Raw genomic sequence first — 20,637 nt, 5'->3', positions numbered from 1 at the left:
ACCTGAGCGGCAGCCTCCCCTATGACTCTCAGTGCTTTTTACTTGTTTAATAATGTTACTTGCCTCATGCCTTTAGGGCGTGGCTTATTTTAAAAAACAAACAAATCCAAACCAGTAAATATATATTCAGTGGGACAGAGTGTTAATTCATGATCCTTTGTAGTTGAGAAGGTTGAAGTAAACAATGAATGAGCTCAGATCGCTGCTCAGCCATAACACCATCCATTGGAATACAGAGCTACACGTCTCTTATTCCTTAACTGTGGATGCATTTTTTGGTGGATGCATTTTTCTAAATTGCAATTAACTCTTCAATATTCCCATAAAAGTGGAATAATTTATGTGATCAGGTCTTGCGAATGCTGAGGAAAAAATACCAAGCCCCTGAGACATAGGCATGCCCAGCCCTGACACCCTGAAGCCATCACTGCTACTGTATCACTGCCACATTTTGTTCACTTTAAACCAAGGCTTCCAGGCATGCAGCTTCTCATGCGCTTTGTTTTAAAGGGAAAATGTGGCCTTTTTTTGCCCGTGCCAATTCAGCAGTGGCAGCTGTTGCAGTGTGTGTGTTGGTCCCTGTGTGTTTTGCGGGTTGGAATTTGCACCCTGACCCTGAAGTTGCCCACCCCAACCTCTCCCATCATTTCATTTGCATCAGTAGCTGGATAGATGCTTCCAGAACCTCCAAGGAAGGCATGGAGGAAAACACCGGCCAGATCTACACCAAATAGGATATGACACTTTGAAAATGGTTTGAAAACTGTATATGGAGTGTGTCTTGGGCCCCAACAGTTGTCACTGCTGTTATAAACCATTTTAAAGCAGTAGTGTAGTTCCTGCCCCTTCCAGAGCTATTTGCCTCCCCCCCCTCAGCAGCTAGGATTCAGAGTCTTATTGTCTCTGAACAGGAAGGCTCTATTTACTTATGATTCCAGGTTAATAGCTTTTGATAGCCCTATCCGCATTGAATTTGTCTAATCCCCTTTTAAAGGTATGTAAGCCCTTGGCCAGAACCACATAATGTGCCTGTGAATTCCGTACATGAATAAAATAAAATAAAATAAAATAAAATAGAAATTCAGATGGAATGGAAGCATTCAAGACAGCATATGGTCCTACAGAATAAGACAACAAATGTAAAAAGTGTCCTTTAAAATAATTCTGGGGGAAAATGTTTTACCTTCCTAGTCATTTAAAAATAAATAAATTCCTAATTGCTGTTCCTAAAGCCTGTATTTCTGCACACACACAAATACAGATAATCATGATGATGAATAAAATTACTATGTAGCCTGTGGGGTTTTTATTTTATTAAAAAGATTAGGTAAAGACAATGTCAGAATCCTTTGTATTAGCCATAAGAGCTGTTGTTTAGACTAGGGCTCCTTTGTCTGCCATGAATATTTTACATTTAAATTAGAAATCTGTAAAGTTGAGGTGGAAGGATTACTGTGTATGAGAGATGAATAAGGAGAAGCATTATAGCCTTTGCGGTAAGGAGGATAAGTACCACAGTTCATCTGACATAAGAGATGGATTACAGTGAATCTGAAGTGGAAGAAGGTTTATTTAGGAATTATTAGCAATGGTTTGCATTTATGTAATCTATTAGTATAACACAGGGAGAGTTATGTGATCCAGGAGAAGGGGGAGTTTACTCCCAGATTTATCAAAGAGATTTGCTATTTACAATGCCGCTCAGAACCTAACATATGCAGAGCAGATACATTTAAAACACACACACACACACACACACACACATCCTACATGGGAGAGAGACAAAAATGCTACAGGATTTCGATAGGCATAGAGGAACTGAGCACATACATGATTATGCACATACCTAAATTGCACACAGTGGTGGTAAATCTAGAAGTTGGATATTCTTCTTTTCTTTTATAGTGTAGTTAAAAGATATAAAGCATGTGTCTCAGAACATCTAAGAATTGTGTTATCACATATTCTTCCCTCTTCAAAAGGTTACGTTAAGGAACAGAAACTGTCACTCAAGTGTACTAATGAACTAAGATCAAGGAAAAATAAGGTAGCCACTTACATATTGCCATAAAAAGAGGAAACACGAGTGGACAAAGGAGGACACTGATTTCTATAAAAATGGCAAATGCTACAATTTTTAGATAATTACTATACTTTAAATAGAAATACAAAATGCCTTATTATAATGGGGAAGAGCATTACCAGGTGAGCAGTGTGCCTACTCAGTCTACTCTGCAGATGCTTAACTGCTGATGGGCAATTTAAAGGATGTTGCTTTGCTCTTCCTTCTTGTGGTTCTGTATCTGTAAACCAGGCTTGGACATCACTTCAAATAAGGTCTCCATCAAATAGAGATCAATCCTTGGAGAGGCCTTCAAATAAAGGACTGTCCTCCGTAAAGTACAATGCATGGCTACCTTAAGTAAAAAAGGGGGGCATTGTGATGTTTAGCATTATAGCATACCAAAGAAACCTTTGGGTGACCACAGGTGAAGGTCAGAAGAAAAGATCACAGTGGATACACAAATCTAACTACACCTTCACCTTCAAGTGGCAACTCTAAGACCTTAAGTGGCATTTTCTAGATCTCAAAAGAAGTGTTGCTTAAATATGGTTAGAATATGATTATCATCATCATCTTCATCATCATGACAAATTGCATTTTGGAAATTGAATCTTGAGTTATCAGAGTTATCAGGACTAATTTTCAAAGTTAGACCCTTGAAGAAACTCTCAGGAGGCAGCGTTTTCACTCCTAAGTATGAGGTGGGCATCCTATAAATGTGCAGCAGAGAGGATTCTCCATAAGCCCATCTGCAAAACACAGGTTCTTGGACATGAATTATTACGAATGTAAGTCTATCTACTGACCATCTGTGCTGTAGTCTCTTATGACAAGCTATGCATAAACCACTCTGCCATGTTTGCACATCATGACAACCACTCTGAAAACAAGCCACCCTGAACAACCCAACAACAAGCCATGGGTTCTCAGGGTGGCTTGTGCATGGTTAACAAAACATGCTGAGGAAACCACACCAGGTTCAGACATCTCAACAAGCCACCTGGAAACAAACAAGGGTGACATCATGAAATGTGTTGTAGTGTCGTGCGAACCAGGTCATTGTCTGTAAAATGTTGCCACCATGTTTTGCACTAGCTGAAGATTCCAGACATTCCTCAAGGGCAGCCCCGCAAAGGGCATGTTACATGTGATTAAGGCATGGATCACTGTAGCCTGAAGAGCACAGAACACCCGAAGGTGAAGGGGTAATTAGCTTTGTATGCATGTGTGTTGTTGTTGCTGTTGGGAGCAGCTTAAACTTATATTGCATGAACCTGTAAGTTAGCCAGTAGTGCTCCCCTCTTTTATATGAATTTAAATCATTGCTGTAATATAAAGGGGTTTTGGTGAGCATGGAGCATGAAGGACGCTTTACAAAACTAAATTATTTTTCTTTATATCTTGGGATCAGAACCAAAGGGAATGATAAACCCTTCAATAAATTAACTTGCACTGTATCAGCAACCAGCCTTTCTGTGCCAAAGAAATCAGCCTGTTGCAGCTAGAAGGCAAAGCTTTGAATGGCTAGCAAAGGCTTTACAAAAAATACACAGAATAAAAAGAGTGGCATTCTTGATCTGTCTATATTAGCTAGAAGGATAGTCAGTGTGAATTATACCAGCTTTAACAACTTCAAGGCTTTCTGGGCCAGAGAGCTGTCCTAGACAGACTATTAGCACTAGCCAAGACTTCATCATAGTCGGATGGGTGGTTCAGATGACCCCCTCACGTGCTCTCAGGGCCATACAGACTAGCCCTGCCAGGTACACGCTCCCCAGTTATTGCATGTTAGGTGTGTGAGAGGTCATTTAGTTCTCCCTCTTTGTCATCAAGGCACCAATTTTATTTTCATGATAGCATAAGAAAACTAAAGCAGTGCTGCTCTAATTTCTGTCATGTACTAGCATTATTGACACACATAGCAGAAGCCTTGGCAAGTAAGCCTTATCTGGCCGTTGGCACCTCCTAAGGTTTCTCCATCAGTTGGCTTGGCCTACAAAGTCCTGCCCTCTGGAGGAATTCGTCCAGAAGGAAATCCCCACAATTACCTCTGATCTGGGAGAGATAACAGGGGAGTCTCAGATCTGAGATAACAATGGAAATGCAGGCCAGCTGGGAGGAGCAAATACTCTTCTTGTTGCTGGCCAAGTCACTTCACACAGGGATGCAGATGGTGCCAGGAAAACTATCTCCAATATCATCTGGCCCACTGATAGCCTGGTTGTGCTATTCTCCATCACCTCCACCCCCACACACAAAATATTCTACACCAACTCATCTCCAACTCAGATTGCAAGCTTTTGCTTTGTTGTTGTTTGCACACAAGTTCATGTGTATGTCAGGGTGCATTTTCCCAAATGTACACGTCAGTTGTGTGCACTTCTGAAAAGTAAGTACTTTTTCATGTATGTTGTTCAAATGTAACACATTTTAATGCACATTTAATGCATTAGCCTGAGTGCAGATTGCATTCGAGTCCACATTTGAGTCCAGGAGGTGCAAACCGGGTAAATTCTGATCTGAAATGCACTGAAATTAATGTCTCATATATCCCTATGTAAGTGTTTGCCTGCTTGCAGGTAAGGCTAATATGGGGAGGAGGATGTGGGGACATACCCCCAATGTCCCCACACTCCTGGCTTCAATTTAGACCTTCATGTATTAAGTGCGAAGGTCTGAAAAGGGCTCTGTAGGCGTGGTTGGATGAACACACTTACAGAGTTCCCATGATCAGGAACTCCGTCTTATCAGGATTTCCAGTTATACTCATTATACTTCTTCCCTCCTTCCTACAGGAGGGGAGGACTCTTCCTTCTCCAATAGGACAAAAGGGAATTGCTGGCTAGGCCTGCTAGTATTTGTCTGTCCTCTCCCCAACCCTTGCTGTTCATGACCTCTGAGGACCAAAGGGAGCATCTTCAGCCTTGCCCTACCTTCTCAACCTCCAGCATCCTGCTGTCATGTGTCCTCTATCATGGAGAGCTTGCTGTCTTTTTCTCACAAACCTGCTGCTCTGCTTTGCTCTGTCCATTCGATGTGACACACACTGTTGCACCAAGGGTGAACCATGGCATCCCACTCACTAGTTGCAATTCCTGCAAGTGAGGCTGATATGTCCTCCTTGTGGGTCCCTGATCAATGCTGGTTGGCCACTGTATGAATGGAGTGCTGGGTTAGATGGACCCTTAGTGTGATCCAGCATGGCTCTTCTTATGTTCTGATGAGGTGGGATGGCTTACTTCTCTCTCATCATGCCACTGTGAGCAAGCCTAGCAGTCACTTCAGGAAATTCAGGGGAGGAGAGCAGGGAGTGGTCAAGCCATAAGCCTTCACCACCTTATAATTGGGCCAGAAGGTCGCTTCCTGTGGCCACGCCCCAACAAGCCCCAGGCTGTATATGGCACTGGACACAGCATTAACCACTTCAGTGAAAACTAAGTTCTGAGGGTGCTTTTCAAAAGTAACACCAAGGATGTCTTAGAGTCTGGAATATATACTTGCTGAACACTATTATATGTGAGACAGAAAATAGAAGATAGGCATTTTTAAGAGCAAATGCCTATTGTATAGGATGCTTTTTCATTTGGTTTACAGAACAGAAAAACGTTGTAATAATCAGTTGTGAAAACGCTCCAAGATCCACACTGCTATTTGCACAAACTTTGCCAGCACAGAAGCACAGTGTTTCTATATTTATTAAAGGGAGAGGAAAGCAGAAGCATTTGTTAGTATGCTAGGTATTTATTAATAGAAAGGCTGCTGTCATCATTGTTACAACTTAGTCTGCTAAGCTGTCAGAATTTCATTTACATAAATGGGTGGGGAGTCCTTTCTTATACATGTCCAACAAACTGAAGACAAAAGTGCTTGCCAGTGTTTTAATTTCTTTTTCATGTTCTGGTTAGAGAATAAGTAGAAAGCCATTCACTTCACAGTGTCATGAATATGATGATCTATGGAACTCACAGAAATCAGGTAGTGTGCAGTGCAATCCTAGACATGTCTGCTTAGAAGTCAGCACTACTGAATTCACTGAGACTTACACCCAGGTAAATGGGCATAGGAATGCAGCCTACATTAAGCACAAACTGAGCTGAAGGAATCCCTGATGACTTCAAGTCTCTTCTGTTTAGAGAAGATGTTATTGTCTATTAAGTGACAGACTGCCAGATGTTCATGAAGTGGCACAGTAATGTGTTGAAATCTTTATCGGTTATTCTCCTTTCTCAACACCTCCCCACTTCCCGCCACAGAGGTATCATTCACTTTGGCATTCTTGTTAATCAAGCATTTGATTAACAGAACTGTGTTTAAGTCTCCTTTTTGTGATGAATATTTCATATTAAGGAGACCACACCAGACACAAATGCTGTTGTACTGCAGCAAAGAACAATCCCTCAAATCTTTTCATGTTTCAAAGATGACAAAGAAACCAGATCAAGAGCACTGTGTGGAGCCTAAACAAGAGAGAAGAGTGTTGCCATTAATAGAAGAGCAAAGGCAAAGAGACAGATGTTGTTGATAGAGTTGATGCTGACTTTCACCCATACCAAAATTTTGAGGAAAACTTTTGAGGTTCCTATAAAAGTGCCCAAGGAATATTGAGGGCACCAAGATGAATTTTGGTAATAGGGGCAAAATTTCTTGACTACGTTCCTTGTTTAGCTAAAAATTGAATACATGGGCAAGCAACCCCCAACCCCCTATGAACTTTCATTAATCTCTTCAACATTCTTTTTATTTCCTTTGGAATTCTGTAGGCAAAACACAATGCAGGAACACCCCCAAGGGGCATTTCACTGATGTTCAATCCAAATGCCTACAGGAGTAGAACCTTCCAATCCTGCTTTGAGTTTCCCTTTATGTGAATGTCTGTGATCTATTCCTTGAACTATTAAAATGATGTCTTGGTAAATCTATTTCCTACACTGTATTGCAGCCAGTTCTCCCAAGTTGTAGTGAGTGCTTGCATTTATGATAACTTAGTTAAAAGGGCAGACAAATGAAATGGGATGCACATGAAAGCAAATTAGTTTAGAAGGCAGAGGCCAAAAGGACTCATATGTGGGAGGGCACTTGTACAATATCAGAAAAAACTAAAACAAAGAAGCAAAGAGTACAAGCTACAAAGAGAAATGTTTTGTTAAAAAAAAGGATTAAGCAAAAAATAAAGTTTATTTTTAATAGTAAACCTTAATTGAATTGCATTATTGGAAAAGCTTACATGAAGTAAAGCTTACATGAAGAATCATTGACTGAACAGGGGGAAAAATGGAAATGGATAAATGGAACTAGAGCAACATAAAACAGTGAATTTACTCACAGTTTTTATTCTGATTGGCACAAGATGGAGAGGAAAGATGAATACAAATAAGAACATAAGATGAGCCATGCTGGATCAAACCAAGGGTCTATCTAGTCCAGCATTCTGTTCACACAGTGGCCAGCCAGCTGACCGTGGGGAAACCATAAGCAGAACATTAATGCAACAGCATCCTCCCACCCATATTGCCCACTAACTAGGGCTGTGCACGGACCCCCTGATCCGCTTCTCTTCCAAATCCACAATTTGTGGATCGGGCTGCTTCGCTCTGCCCCGCTCCGCCTATAGTCTGCTCCGCTGCAGAGCTCCAGATCCGGATCGGAGCTCCGCTTTCCCCCCCATAGGCTTGCATTGAAATCCAAAAAAGTCTACAACTTTTTTTCTGTTTAAGTTAGAAACCTCAAGTTTAGCACCATGACACCTCATGGACATATACACATGCATGCCAAGCTTCAATCCAATCCAAGCGTCCCCTGATTTTGGGGGAATTTATGAAAATCGGACACCCAATTTTCAGACATGGACTGTTCCCCGACATTTTGACAGATAAAAAAAATTGAAGTGGGCACCATCACAGATGCCATCTAGATCCACATTCATGCCAAGTTTCAAGCAAATTCCACCATCCCCTGATTTTTGGCGAGGCTTTAACCTCTAACGCACCACCCATAACCCCAATTCACACCCCTTTCAATATCTCTGTCAATTTTCACGTTAGAAACCTCAAACTTGGCACCATGATAGATTATCCATGGGTACACCTGCATGCTAAGCCTCAAGCAAATCCCATCATTCCCTGATTTTTGGCGGGGCTTTAACCTTTTAACTCACCCCAAATCAAGTCCCATGCTAGAACTACGTCAATTTTCATGTTAGAAACCTCACATTTGGCACCATGACACCTCATGGACGTATACACACGCACGCCAAGACTCAAGCCAATCCAAGCATCCCCTGATTTTGGGGAAAATTTTGAAAATCGGACACCCCACTATCTCAGGGATTTAAAGCTGCAGACAGCTCAATGGGGCCATTTCAAAGGAAATCCCAACATGCCATGAATTGGGGAGTAGAGATAAACCTATATGAATCTTCTTCCACACTTGAAAAATGGATTTGGAACTTCAAAAAGTCTAAGTGAGCGCAGGAAGGACTTCTCCCCTGAGTCAAAGCAAGACACACACAAACCATCCCTGCGAGGCGGGCAGGGGAGGAGGGAGGGGAGGCAGGCAGGCAGCAGACTTTTCTGGGGGCATAAGGAAGTGAGCCAAGGATAGTTTCAAAGCCAGTAATGCAAACCATCCCTGTGAGGTGGGAGCAGCACAGAGAGATGCCTTTTCTTTTGCATCCCATAACTAGGAGGATAGGAGGATAAGAGTAAAGCTTTGTGATCCTTGCTTCAGAGTTGATTAACTGCACTGTGATCACAGCCATTACTAAACAACAACATAATAATGTTAATAGCAGTACTAATTAATATTAATAGCAACAACAACAACAACAACAATAAGGAGTTGAACCACAATGAAAGCCTGCCTGACTTCACTGAAGAGGAAAAGCCAGGAGAACTTGGGCTATGGGGTGTAAATATAAAATGAAATAAATAAATAAACAAACAAACAAAGGAGGGGTAGCAGTGTTGCTGAATAAACAACAGGAAGATTTTTTTAAAAAAGGCTATATCTGTCTTTTACCAGTAAGAGGGAAGTGGACGTGCCCAGGGAGAGGGGGAACTGTGCCAATTTGACTGGCCCTGTCTAGGGACCATTCTTTAAGAAGCAAACTAACACTTCAACTCATGATAGGCATAGCTTGCTTCTCCACTGGTTAACCTTTGGAAGGCTCTGATGACCCTCCAGGGCAGGACACAGTGTATGTGTGCACTGGGCACGTCCACATGCCCTAGGGGACCTCATCCTCTTGCACCACATCTATTCAGTTGTTCACCAAGGGTAGGGTGGGTAGCAGTGCTGTGTTTCCTATCTGTTATTTATTTGCTTAGTATATGATTTTAGGTTGTGTTTGTGCATTTGATGGGGCTACTGTTTTAAAAAACACTGGGAAAAGTCTGTTCAGACTAAGAAAGAGAAGTTTCCCAGTATCCCAAGTTACTAGTATCCCGTTTTGCCTATCCCCTCCTCCAACTTTGGGATCATGTGATCATGACTCTGCCTCTCAGCACTTCAAAAAGGTACCTCTCCCGGGGTTTTTACCCGATTTTTCCAAAAATTATAGCAAGCGAACCGCACCACGCAGAGAGCTGAGAGTAGGCTCAAAATGACCCCCAGCCACGACTCTCTAAGCACAAGAAGTTTCAGAAAGATAGCTTTAAAAACAACACAGTTATCCCCTATTCTTTTCCGCAATGCAATCCTATGGGCGAAATTTTCCAAAAAGGCGATCGGAGCGCTCCGCAAAAAGAGAAGCGCTCCGCCTATGGCCGCTTCTCTTCGCCGTGCTTCTAAGGGTCCGCGGTCCACTTCTACTCCGCATCTGGGCAAGGTGGAGCAGGCCAATTCGCTTCTGATTCTCCGATTCTAATCGGAGCGGAGCACACCTCTACTGGCAACTACTGTACATAGGAATACCACCTCTGATATGGCCATTTGTAGCCTTATCCTCCATGTATTTGTCCAGTCCCCTTTTAATACCATATTGTGATGCACAATAACTTGAATTCCATTGTTTAACTATGTGCTGTGAGAAGTATTTCCTTTTATTTATCCTGAATCTCTCACCATAAAATACCAATATTGTACTTTTGAGTTCCTCTGTTACTTTTTTCAGATCTTACTTCTATCACTGGGAGACCTTGTTGAATGTGTTGAGCTGTGGTATGAGGGAATCACCAAAAATCAGAGGGCTGGACCTTCTTCAAGAGGAGCCCTTCATCTCACAGAAGGGCCTTTCTCCTGCAGAAGGCAGATCCTGGATCCAACCTCCTATGTGCATGTATACGGTTGCCATTTTTAAATAACAGAGAGTTTCTCCTAGGGACACAATAATCCACTGAAACACAGAATACCCACTCTCCACAAACACAACAGTGCCTTTCCAGAAAGTCATTCCTACTCCAGGGAAAACTATTTTTAAACAACAAAGTGGGCATGCCAAAGACACATTAAAAATGTCAACTGGCCTGGGTCATAAACATTGATGTAGTTATGAGGTGTAAAAGAATCACCAAACTAAAGAGTCTTAAACCATGCTGCTTCCTTGACATTTGATCATGAAAATATCTGAGAATGGGCCTTTGAACCATGCTATAAATCTGGTCTCCCTACTCTCACTGCCCTTTCTTCTGAAATCTGCAATGGTTTCCCATCTAGTCCTATTCATTGGACTTCCATCTTATTCCTGCTGGCCTTATTGCTTCCCAATCCTTCTAGAGTCCCTAAAGTACTAAGTCTTGGAAGTGGAGAAAATATTTGGCCAAGTTAGTAAACCTGTACAAAAGCATTCATTTTGCAATAGGCTGATCAGAGAAAAGTTTATTTATTTTTGTTGAATTTGTATTTGTGGTAGGTCAGTGGTAGGTCATAGTTCTGGTCATATATCTTTCCCCTCCTCTCACATGGCTGCTATTTCTTGCACATAGAAATATAAGAGTAATCTAAAAATGAAGATATCAGGCAACTGTTTCTATTAGGAAACCAGCCTCTTTTCTAGTTCATAATATGCTCAATTGGCTTTAGATTGATCGGTGAATAAATTATAATCAAAACAGGCTTATTCACCTTAAAGCTTGGCGGGCTTAAGGTTTCATTGTTGATTCATTATGTTGTCAGTTCTCTATTGGCAGCCTAATGCTTTTATATCTAGATAGAAACCGTTCCACTGGTAGATACTGCTATCTTTAAATGAGTAGGATTTAGCTTATCCAGTGAGAACAAATTCATCAATGATGAATCCCCTGAGAAATACTGAAACAAAAATCACATGGTTGCCGGAGATTTGTACAGTTCATCAGTTACAAGGTGCTTTGGCAAGCCTAGTGCAAGAGATTTGCTTTTGGATAAAAACAATTGCGGGGAGCTGTGTGGACATGGGGATACTACACTATAACACTTGAAACCAAAGGGGCAAAGACTTTTTCCATGTCTGACATTGAGAACATTTTGCATGCTACAAAACCTTCTGTCAGTACTGCAATCAATCAATCAAATCTTCACCACGGACAGGTTCCTAACTCTACACACACCTGACCTTCAGGAGCCATCACTGACCGGCTGTGCACCTTTTAAAAGTACTGTTGTTTAAATTCCATCTTTTACTGCTCAGGTAGATAGGATTTCCTCAAAACAAACATTAAAAACAACAACTGCTACACAGTGTAGTGGTTAAAAGACTGAGCTGTGAACTAGTAAGTCCATAGTTTGCATCTCGTTTCTGCCAGAGACTCGATAGGTAGCCTTTGGTAAACCACAACCTTTCAGCCTCAGTTCATTCATCTGCAATATAATGGGGATAATAATGCTGATCTACCTCGCAGTGTTGATTGTTGTAAGGATTACAACAACAAGCAGAGCATTTTGAGCATTCAAAGGTCCTGTATAAATGCTAAATACCATTATTGCATGCTGGATGCTACTGTACAATAAGCATCATCTTGACCAAATTTCATGTCTCCTGTTTCTTCTCTTGCACTGGCAGCAGTATTAAATTCCTGAAATGTGCTTTGCTATATTAGGGTTCCAGCATAGGTCCAATGGGCAGCTGTGAGGGTATCATTTTTCCTAGCCACCTACCCTCAACATGCCTCTGAGCAGGCTGATACCCAGGTTTTCCTTTACCATCTTGAAAATATGCATAATTAATCTGCTTTGAAAAGAAGACATAACTGAATTATTTGAATAACTGCCAGTATATTGTCTGAATTTTGCTGGTCATTGCACCCCATCCTATTTAGGCTACGGCTGCTGCTGATCATGACATAATGAGTCTCCCAAGGTTAATTTAAGAAGTCTAAAGGCAAAAAGTATTCGAAAGGCTGGTAATGGGGAAATGGGCATTTGCTTAGGAGCGCTTGAGATCCCATCGAATGATCGTTATCTCAAGGCTGTCTCCCAGTTTGGTCTGGAAAACATTCTACTTAGGTTTTGGTGCATGACATGATGTTGGCTTTTGAAAGTTTTCTTCATTCTTTAGGGTTCCTCAATTTAAGTGGCCTTTTCTCAGAGATTTATGTGGTGTGTATTTTATAAGTTGTAAGCAAAACTAGGGGTTTCGAATAGCAACAGATAGTTTGCTTTGAAGTGCCTGATTCCAGCTCAGTGCATTTGACATGTGAATAATTTTGCTTGGACTTGTTTCCAAGCCGAATCCAAAATGGGGGAAATCACAACCTACAATACATGGTGGTGGTGGTGGTATAAATGTGGTTGGATGGTACAAAACGAATAACAATAAATAAATGAATAAATAAATAAAATGTAAAAAACCTAAACATTAGGAAAGAAGATGGGGAATGATGTAGTCTGGCTGTTTGGTGCAGTTATATCTAGTTCTATCCTGTAAAAACACTTTTTCTGTGCTGCATTGAGCTTCTGTATGGTTCTGATTTAGCTTGGCTTGCTCTGTTTGATTAAATGTTTTCAGACAATGGAAATGGGGAGCCAATTGTCCATGGGCATGTTCCATTTTCCACGAAGAGGCCAACACTATCAACCAGTTTTGATTCATGGTGCCACTTGCTAGGTCAGAGATCATGATGACCTCCCTGAGTTGCAGCTGGCTTTATCGGATTGACATACAGTCATTATCTGTGGGCACTGGCATGTTTAGAAATTGGAACCAGAATTCCTAGGTTTCTGGCTGGCGGCATTTGGAGCTTAGTATTCTTCCCCTCTACTGTATTATGTGAAAGCAAGCCCAGAGGCTAAAGATTAAGAAGCTCAATGAGGTCAAACAGTGAAATGAATAAAATTAGCACTTTCTGGGGTTTGCTTGGAACTTGCTGTCATTATATTAATAGATCCAATATCCCTTTAAGCGCCATGTCAAAATAATCTCAGAGCATGCTTTTTTAAAGTTTTGGGGCAAATCTGTTAGCTGTAAGAGGAGACAAATGTATTATCTTAATCAAACTGGGTTTCTCCCCCAAATTCTATAACTATTTTGTTCATGACTTTCCTTGTAGGATAATAATGAATGTATTTAATCATAAATGCTTAATATTTATATGAATGACTTGTATTTATTTACAGCAGGACTTTAGTGATGCAAACCCCAGCGTGATGCAATAACTGGGAAACACATTGACCCACTAACATAGCAGAAGAGACCACTAGCATCACTTTACACTACGAAACTTCCCATTATTGTTGTTGCCCAAATTTTGACGTCTCTACTCTGGGGGTCCCCAATGTTGCACCCACAGGCACACATGCATCTGCTAAGACCATCCCTAGTGCCCCCAGGATGACCCGAGCACTTGGAATCAACCATCTGGCTGCACAAGGCTTTCCTTCCTGTTTGTGCCTGGAGCACTTCCACTTTGCTCTGCTAGCCTCTGTCATGCTATTTAAACATGCCTCCTCCCCCCCCCCCCGATTGAATGCCATCCCCTTCCCTTCCAAGCTGGATGGGAGAAGTCTGTGAACAAGTGAGCAATATGGTGTGGCACCACTATATTGCTGGGAAGGGAACCTCTAATGCCCAGTTTGCCTCATCCTTTCCCCATGGAGGGAGAGATGAAAAGGCAGCTTGCTTTGCCCATTTATGTGATGTTGGAGATGGTGATATTGGATGAAGAGCAAACCCATCACACCTTGTCCTTTCCTCAAGACAAACCCATTGCACCTCATACTTTCCCCTGCTTTGCTCATCTCTTGTTGGAGGTGGTGGGCACAAAGCAAGCCCCATAAGCTTTCTCCTTTCTCCATGGAGGGGAGGAAGAGGGGGCCTCCCTTGCTTTGATTGCCTATGTGTTGTTAGAAGGAGCGAGCCCAGCATGCCTCATCCTTTTCCCATGGAGTGAGGGAAGGAATGAAGAAAAGACTCTCCATGCAAGGAAGTTGATCACCCTACTAGGGGAACCAAGGCTGTGATGTATAATTTTCATCTACATTTTGATGCAGCAATAATTACATACGCCTTATTTCTTTTAGAAACTTCCCAGTTTTGGCCCCTACCTTGAACAACGCAAAAAGATAATAGCTGAGAATAAGATGAAACTGAAGGAACAGAGCAGCCCACTTCCTCAACTGGAGAAAAAACATTTTGTTCCAAAGAAGCCCATCCCAACAGTGAAGGTAAAAACATAATAAAAATAAAGACATGTATAAAAGATGAGCATCTATCGGTAATGAACACTCTCTTACACTAATTGTTGTGGTTCAATGATGGGCTGGTTTATCAATAGCTTTGTGCTTGTCACATGTGTTGGAAGAGTGAAAGAAGCCTTGAGAAAGGCCTTTAAGTCTTGAGAAGATATCTCCATCAAATGGCATTGTGGACTGTTTTGTCTAATGAGTCCATTTCCCTGGAGATGGAACATCAGCCTTGTGAGTGTGTTTGATTTTTGAAAAATGAAGGTCATGTGTTTTTAGAATGTATTTATGATTAATACTTTACTACACATCTCTACCAGATATGTGGTCAAATTCTACTTGCCAATTGTATGAAAATACAGAAGACCAAGTTGACTTGGGATGAGAGAGAGCATCTTGGGATAGTTTTGGATCTAGGTGAATTTATACGGATTCAAAATACTCCAAATTTCCTGTTGTTTTGGGGTGAGATAACAGATGAATACCACTCACTGCCTGTGAAAGTTGTACCTAGTGTTTCCATTTTGGATGCTTGGAATGTAAGAAGGGAATTGTGTGCAGCACTGCTAAATGCAGCTCTGTGCTGAACACTGTTGACTTACAGAACTTGTAAATCCCTTCAAGCATCCCTCCTTCTCATTTGATTAATAATAGCATAAAGGGAAAAGTGAGGCATGATCAGGGTTCCAGATTACAGGGAGAGCCTACATGTATTCAGCAGGCTGAGGCAGGACTGCTGGGGATGTGACAGTCGAGCCAATGGGTACAGCCCATTCTTCCCTCACATGATTATTTTTAACCATGTGAGGGGGAAATGGCTGAATAGGGCTACAACCTCATGTATATCTTGACTCAACTACTGGTGGTTTATATCATACTGATGGTTCAAGCTGTTCTATTCTGATACCATTGTGACTGCATGTCTTCCCTCTGTGTACATAAAAACACTCAGTGTACATGGAAATACCCAACAAATGTTGTTATTTATTTATTTTGAAATGGACTCAGTGCATTCAAAGGCTCTGTCACCTTAGGGGGTTTACAGTTTTATTTTCCTTGCAGGAAAATATTGATATAATCATCAGGGAGAAAAACACCTGTAGTTTCAGTCAAGGCTAGCTTTGCCATGGCAGATGAAACTGAGAATTGAGAAAAGATGTTGCAGAGGAGTGAAAGGGCACGAGAGAGAGAGAGAGAGAGAGAGAGAGAGAGAGAGAGAGAGTAAAGATATATACAATCAATAGGCATTGTACTAGAAAAAGGACAGAACACTTGCATGAAAATGGAAACCAAATTTAAACAGGGCACTGATATCCCTCCAAGTCCTGAAATATTAAAAATAGGGAATATAGATGATAGGAAAATGGTTACAAAGAAAAACATTTTCAAAATTGCTTTGGAAACACAGGACAGGATCTAAATTTCATTCTGTTTAAAATAATAACACCAACAACAGCAATTGTAGCCTGCTTTTTTGAAGCTGATGATGGCTTACAATCAAATATTGCAACCAATTCAAAATCGAAGAACAAGTCCATGTGAACCCCAAAATGTCAGGGAAGAGGGGGGAAAGTTTAAAAACACAAGCATGCTTTTAATGCCCAGAGCCTTTCTGAATAAATAGGACTTGCATCACTATATAAAGGCCAGGAAGGAGCTATGATTGGACCTCCAGAGGGAAGTCATTATATTGGGGAAATTACTAAAGAAAAACCTGCTCTTTAGTAATTGTCAATAAAGTCTTATTGACCTTCTTTTCCATAGAGATGATCTCAAAACGTGTTTGCAATCAAACAAAGAGAGGTGACCCAGCCAATGAAGATTTATATATATATATATATATATATATATATATATATATATATATATACACACACACACACACACACACACACACACACACACACACACACACATATATACGCACACACACACAAACAAACACACGCACACACGTATGAATTGGGCCTGGAGGCCAACAGGTGAGGTACTTTAGACATGCCCAGTGAAATCTTGGATTTCCCACCCTCTCTGAACAACAGACCTCCATACCATAAAGAAAGCTGCTTCTGAATATCCCCTCAGTCACCAAAGTATTTTGGAGTACACTCTTGGAGGCTCTTTTTCAGGAAATACTAGCCCAAACTCTACATACTTGCACAGAAGTCTTATTGACTGATTGATTGCATTTATATCCTGCATTTTTTCCTCCAAGGAATCCAAGGCGGCTTACCTAGTCTTCTTCCTCTCCATTTTATCCTCACAGCAACAACCCTGCGAGGTAGGTTGGGCTGAGAGTCTGTGACTGGCCCAAAGTCACGCAGTGGGTTGCCATGCCTGAGTGGCAACCCAGATCTCCCAATTCCCAGTTCAACACTTTAGCCACTATACCACACTGATTCTTAGGTATTACCTGGTATATGTGGCACAACCACTGTTGGCAATAACCTACTTCTCTGAATGTATTAAATGGACCGTGGATGTGTTGGACCTTTACACATACCTAACAATTACAATTGTTATAATGGATAACAACAACAACAACAACAACAACCATGTCCTTCAAAAATGTTACGTTTCAGTTAGGGATACTTGAGGAATTTGATCCTTGCCATATTCAAATACAAATTGACTTGATCTGCCCCTTCTAGGTTAATTTGTGGATCGGAACTCAGTTATCCATCAGCTTTGTCACATCCCAAATTTTTCAAATTCCAATATGCTAATACAATTTTTAAAACTAAAACACTAAGAAGCCTGGAAAACCACAATGTACGAGCCAGACAAGCCTATCTGGGGAGGGCATTCCACATCTAGGGTGCCACCACTGAAAAGGCCCTCTCCTTAGTAGTCACCCACTACACCTCATTTGGTGCTGGCTCTTGGAGAAGGCCACTGGAAGGAGATTGATCCTTCAGGTAATCTAGCCCCAAGACATTTAGGACGTTGTGTGTTAATACCAGCACTTTGAATTGGGTCCAGAAATGGTCTGGCAGCCAGTGCAGATCACAAAGCACTGCTGTAATTTGATCAAAGTGGCCAGTTCCTATGAACAATCTCACTGCCCTATTTCGGACCTGCTGAAGTTTCCAATCAATTTTCAAATCACAGCCTCACATATAAAGTACATTGTATGCATGTGAGGTTACCAGAGCATGGATAACTGTAACTAGGCTATCTCTGTCCAGGTAGGCTCATAGTTGGTATATCAGCCTAAGCTGATAAAAGGTGCTTCATGGCACAGGCTGCTTCCAGAAATATGAATTTTCATGTATGGGTGACCACATCCAAAAGTGATTTGCCCACCCCTAGGTTCAAAATGGCGGCCCAAAGTTCAATGAGGGGGTATAGACCGGAATTCAGTAACAAGACTGAATTCATTTCTCATAATCTGAGCAAGGTTTATTTGATTTTGAGGTCTCCAGAGTCACATGCAGTTCCCTTTCTTCCCAGCTCCTTCCATCAATCCACCAAACCTCACTTGTCCTCTGTTCCTTCCTGTCACCTCATGTCAGTATAAAGTGATGGAATGATGACAGACTTTGTTTTTGTTTTGTTTTTTACTCCACTTGAGATATTTACCTCAGAATTTCAAGGAAACTGCTACCAAGTTGCATCGTGGGTGACGAGCGCTAGAATACACATACCATTTATGACGTTGAGCCGAGCAGAAGCAGCCTGCAAGTGCCTTTTCCACATTCTGATCTTCCAAATTGGTGCACAATAAATACTTTAGCCAGCAATAAACTCTTTCCATTGGGGTGTTCTTTGTCACCAGGTTTAATATTATTACCGTAATATCTGATTTCCTCATGACATCTGGAGTGTACTTGTGGCTTAGAGTTTTCTTAGAGTTCTTTTATTTGTATATAGCCTCTGAATACTGTTCCTCCTGACTCCCCATATTATTTCCTTATTTATTTCCTTACTGTATTTTGTGAGCTTTTCTCATAACTTCATTTTCCCCCCTTCAGGGCCAGTGTTATCTGTTTCCCCTGTTTAATAATGTTGCCGATCCATCCACCAGTATGATTGTTTTACCTTGTAGCTCCTTTCCTCTTTTGGCCTTTCTGTAAAGTTTACCTATTCAGCGGTTAAACTCTTAGATCCAGCTTTTTCTCATCTTAGCAAGGACAGAATATTGTGCCTTTTACCAGTCTAGATCCTTCTTTTCCCTGCCCCTCTCTTCAGTTGGAACTTCTTTTCATCCCTGTGTTCAGTTCCTTCTCTTCATCTTAAAGGAACGGTTCCTACTCTTAACCCATCTTAAGTGAGTTGAAGGAAAGTCACCTGGAGGAAAGTATACCTTTAGTTTCACTTGAAGTGGCTTGAATATTGCATCATTTTTTAAAAAAGTGGATGTCTGGATGTTCATAACTTGGGGAAATATTCAAGGCATGTCAAAAGACACACACTCACACCCCTGACACACACACCAAAGACAGGGCAGTGGAATCTTTTCTTTTTGCCTAAAGCAATATTTGAAGGCAAATTTTGAGGTTCCTCATCAGATAGGACATTCAAGTCATTTTGAGGGTAGCAAAAAGAAGAAGAAGCTTTAATAAGTCTAACAAAAATCTTCATTGTGGAAGGCGAAGGTTCACACATTGTAATATTATCACCAAATTTCTGCCGAAGCAAATTTCAAGGCAAATTCTGAGGTCCCTGCTTGAATGAAGCATCTGAGTAATTTGAATGGTGGTGGAGGGGAGAGCTTTTAATAGGACAATTGATACATCCTCATTATTCTTTCCCACTTGACCAGAGAAGGGACAGGCAATTGGGAACTACTTGTAGATCTGCAAAAGATCAGCAAGGGTTACTAATTTCCAAGAGTTTCAGAATAGCAGGGGAAATTACAGTTAAAAAATGCACCCAAACTCCACCAGTCTCTGTCTTGTGCCAATTGCTCATTGTTTTGCCTTGATGTTCCTCACTTGTAAAATATGAGTCTATGATCAGGCCATTATGCAGCTTTATGAGCCATTTTGTTTTTGTTTCGTTGTTAGAATCCGTGATCTGTAGTAACTCAGATGGAAACACACACACACACACACACACACACACACAGAGAGAGAGAGAGAGAGAGAGAGAGAGAGAGAGAGAGAGAGAGAGAGAGAGAGTATTTTGCACCTGCTCCTGATGAGTGGACCAATGGGGGTTCTTGAAAGCAACAAAGTAGATCCCACAGACCTGAACTCTGCCCACCCTTGGACTACAGCACATTCACACAGTCCCAAAACTTAAGAATATCCGCATTGTGCTATTATTCTGTACATCTCTCTCTTTGTGTGGCTGAAGAGTCTTTTTCTACCAGCAGTCCTGATGCATCCCACTTTCTTCCTGTGAGTGTTACATATATTCATCCATGACTTCCCTCCCTCTGTAATTCTAAAGACAGCACTGTTTATCTCCTCTTCATTGTAAGATCTTTTTCTCCATGTCTGGATAGCACTGTCTCTGTTCTGGACAGTGAAGAAGGGAGCCCCATCCTCACCGTAAAATACAGAATTGCCACAAGTTCCCTCTTTCCTGCTGCTCTTTTCCTTCGCAAGTTGGGGCAGGGCTTCAGAAAGGGAGAGAGGCCTTGGTCAAGACTTGGTGAGCTGCACTGGGAGGCCCAGCATGCCATATCCAGTGCATGGACTGGATGTTATCCTTCACTTTTCGGTAAAGAGTATTTCCCATGTATGGAACACTGGGCACCAGACTAGAGAAAGAAGCAGAACAGTACTACAGATTCCTGTGGCATGCAGGAATATCTTGCTTTTCAGGGGGGTGGAATCCTGCCCGCTCCAAATGTCCTTCTAACACTGGCTAGACCAAGCTCTATGCATGGGCACTTCCAATAAACTGCCAGACAACAGTGTGTTGGGGGAGAAAACAAGGTACAAATCCTCACTCATAGTGGTCTTTTGGGTGTTCAAAAGACCACTATGTATTTGTATTTATGTGTGTCTGTGAAATTAGCTTCTGAG

General features: G+C 41.4%; 1 protein-coding gene across 3 annotated transcripts in view; it reads left to right on the top strand.

Annotated features, from left to right (window-relative positions):
- The window catches only part of DPYD (dihydropyrimidine dehydrogenase), a 608,504-nt gene that overhangs the window by 569,518 nt on the left and 18,349 nt on the right, over positions 1 to 20,637 (top strand). For all 3 annotated transcript variants that reach the window (XM_063136148.1, XM_063136158.1, XM_063136141.1), the window contains one exon: positions 14,498 to 14,641. In XM_063136148.1, coding sequence (XP_062992218.1) covers positions 14,498 to 14,641 — 144 coding nt within the window. The remainder of the gene's footprint in view (positions 1 to 14,497; positions 14,642 to 20,637) is intronic.

Source organism: Elgaria multicarinata, chromosome 1, assembly GCF_023053635.1.
Source record: "Elgaria multicarinata webbii isolate HBS135686 ecotype San Diego chromosome 1, rElgMul1.1.pri, whole genome shotgun sequence".
Lineage (NCBI taxonomy): Eukaryota > Metazoa > Chordata > Lepidosauria > Squamata > Anguidae > Elgaria > Elgaria multicarinata.
Note: the sequence above shows the minus strand (reverse complement) of the source record. Positions and strands in the feature narration are given on the sequence as shown.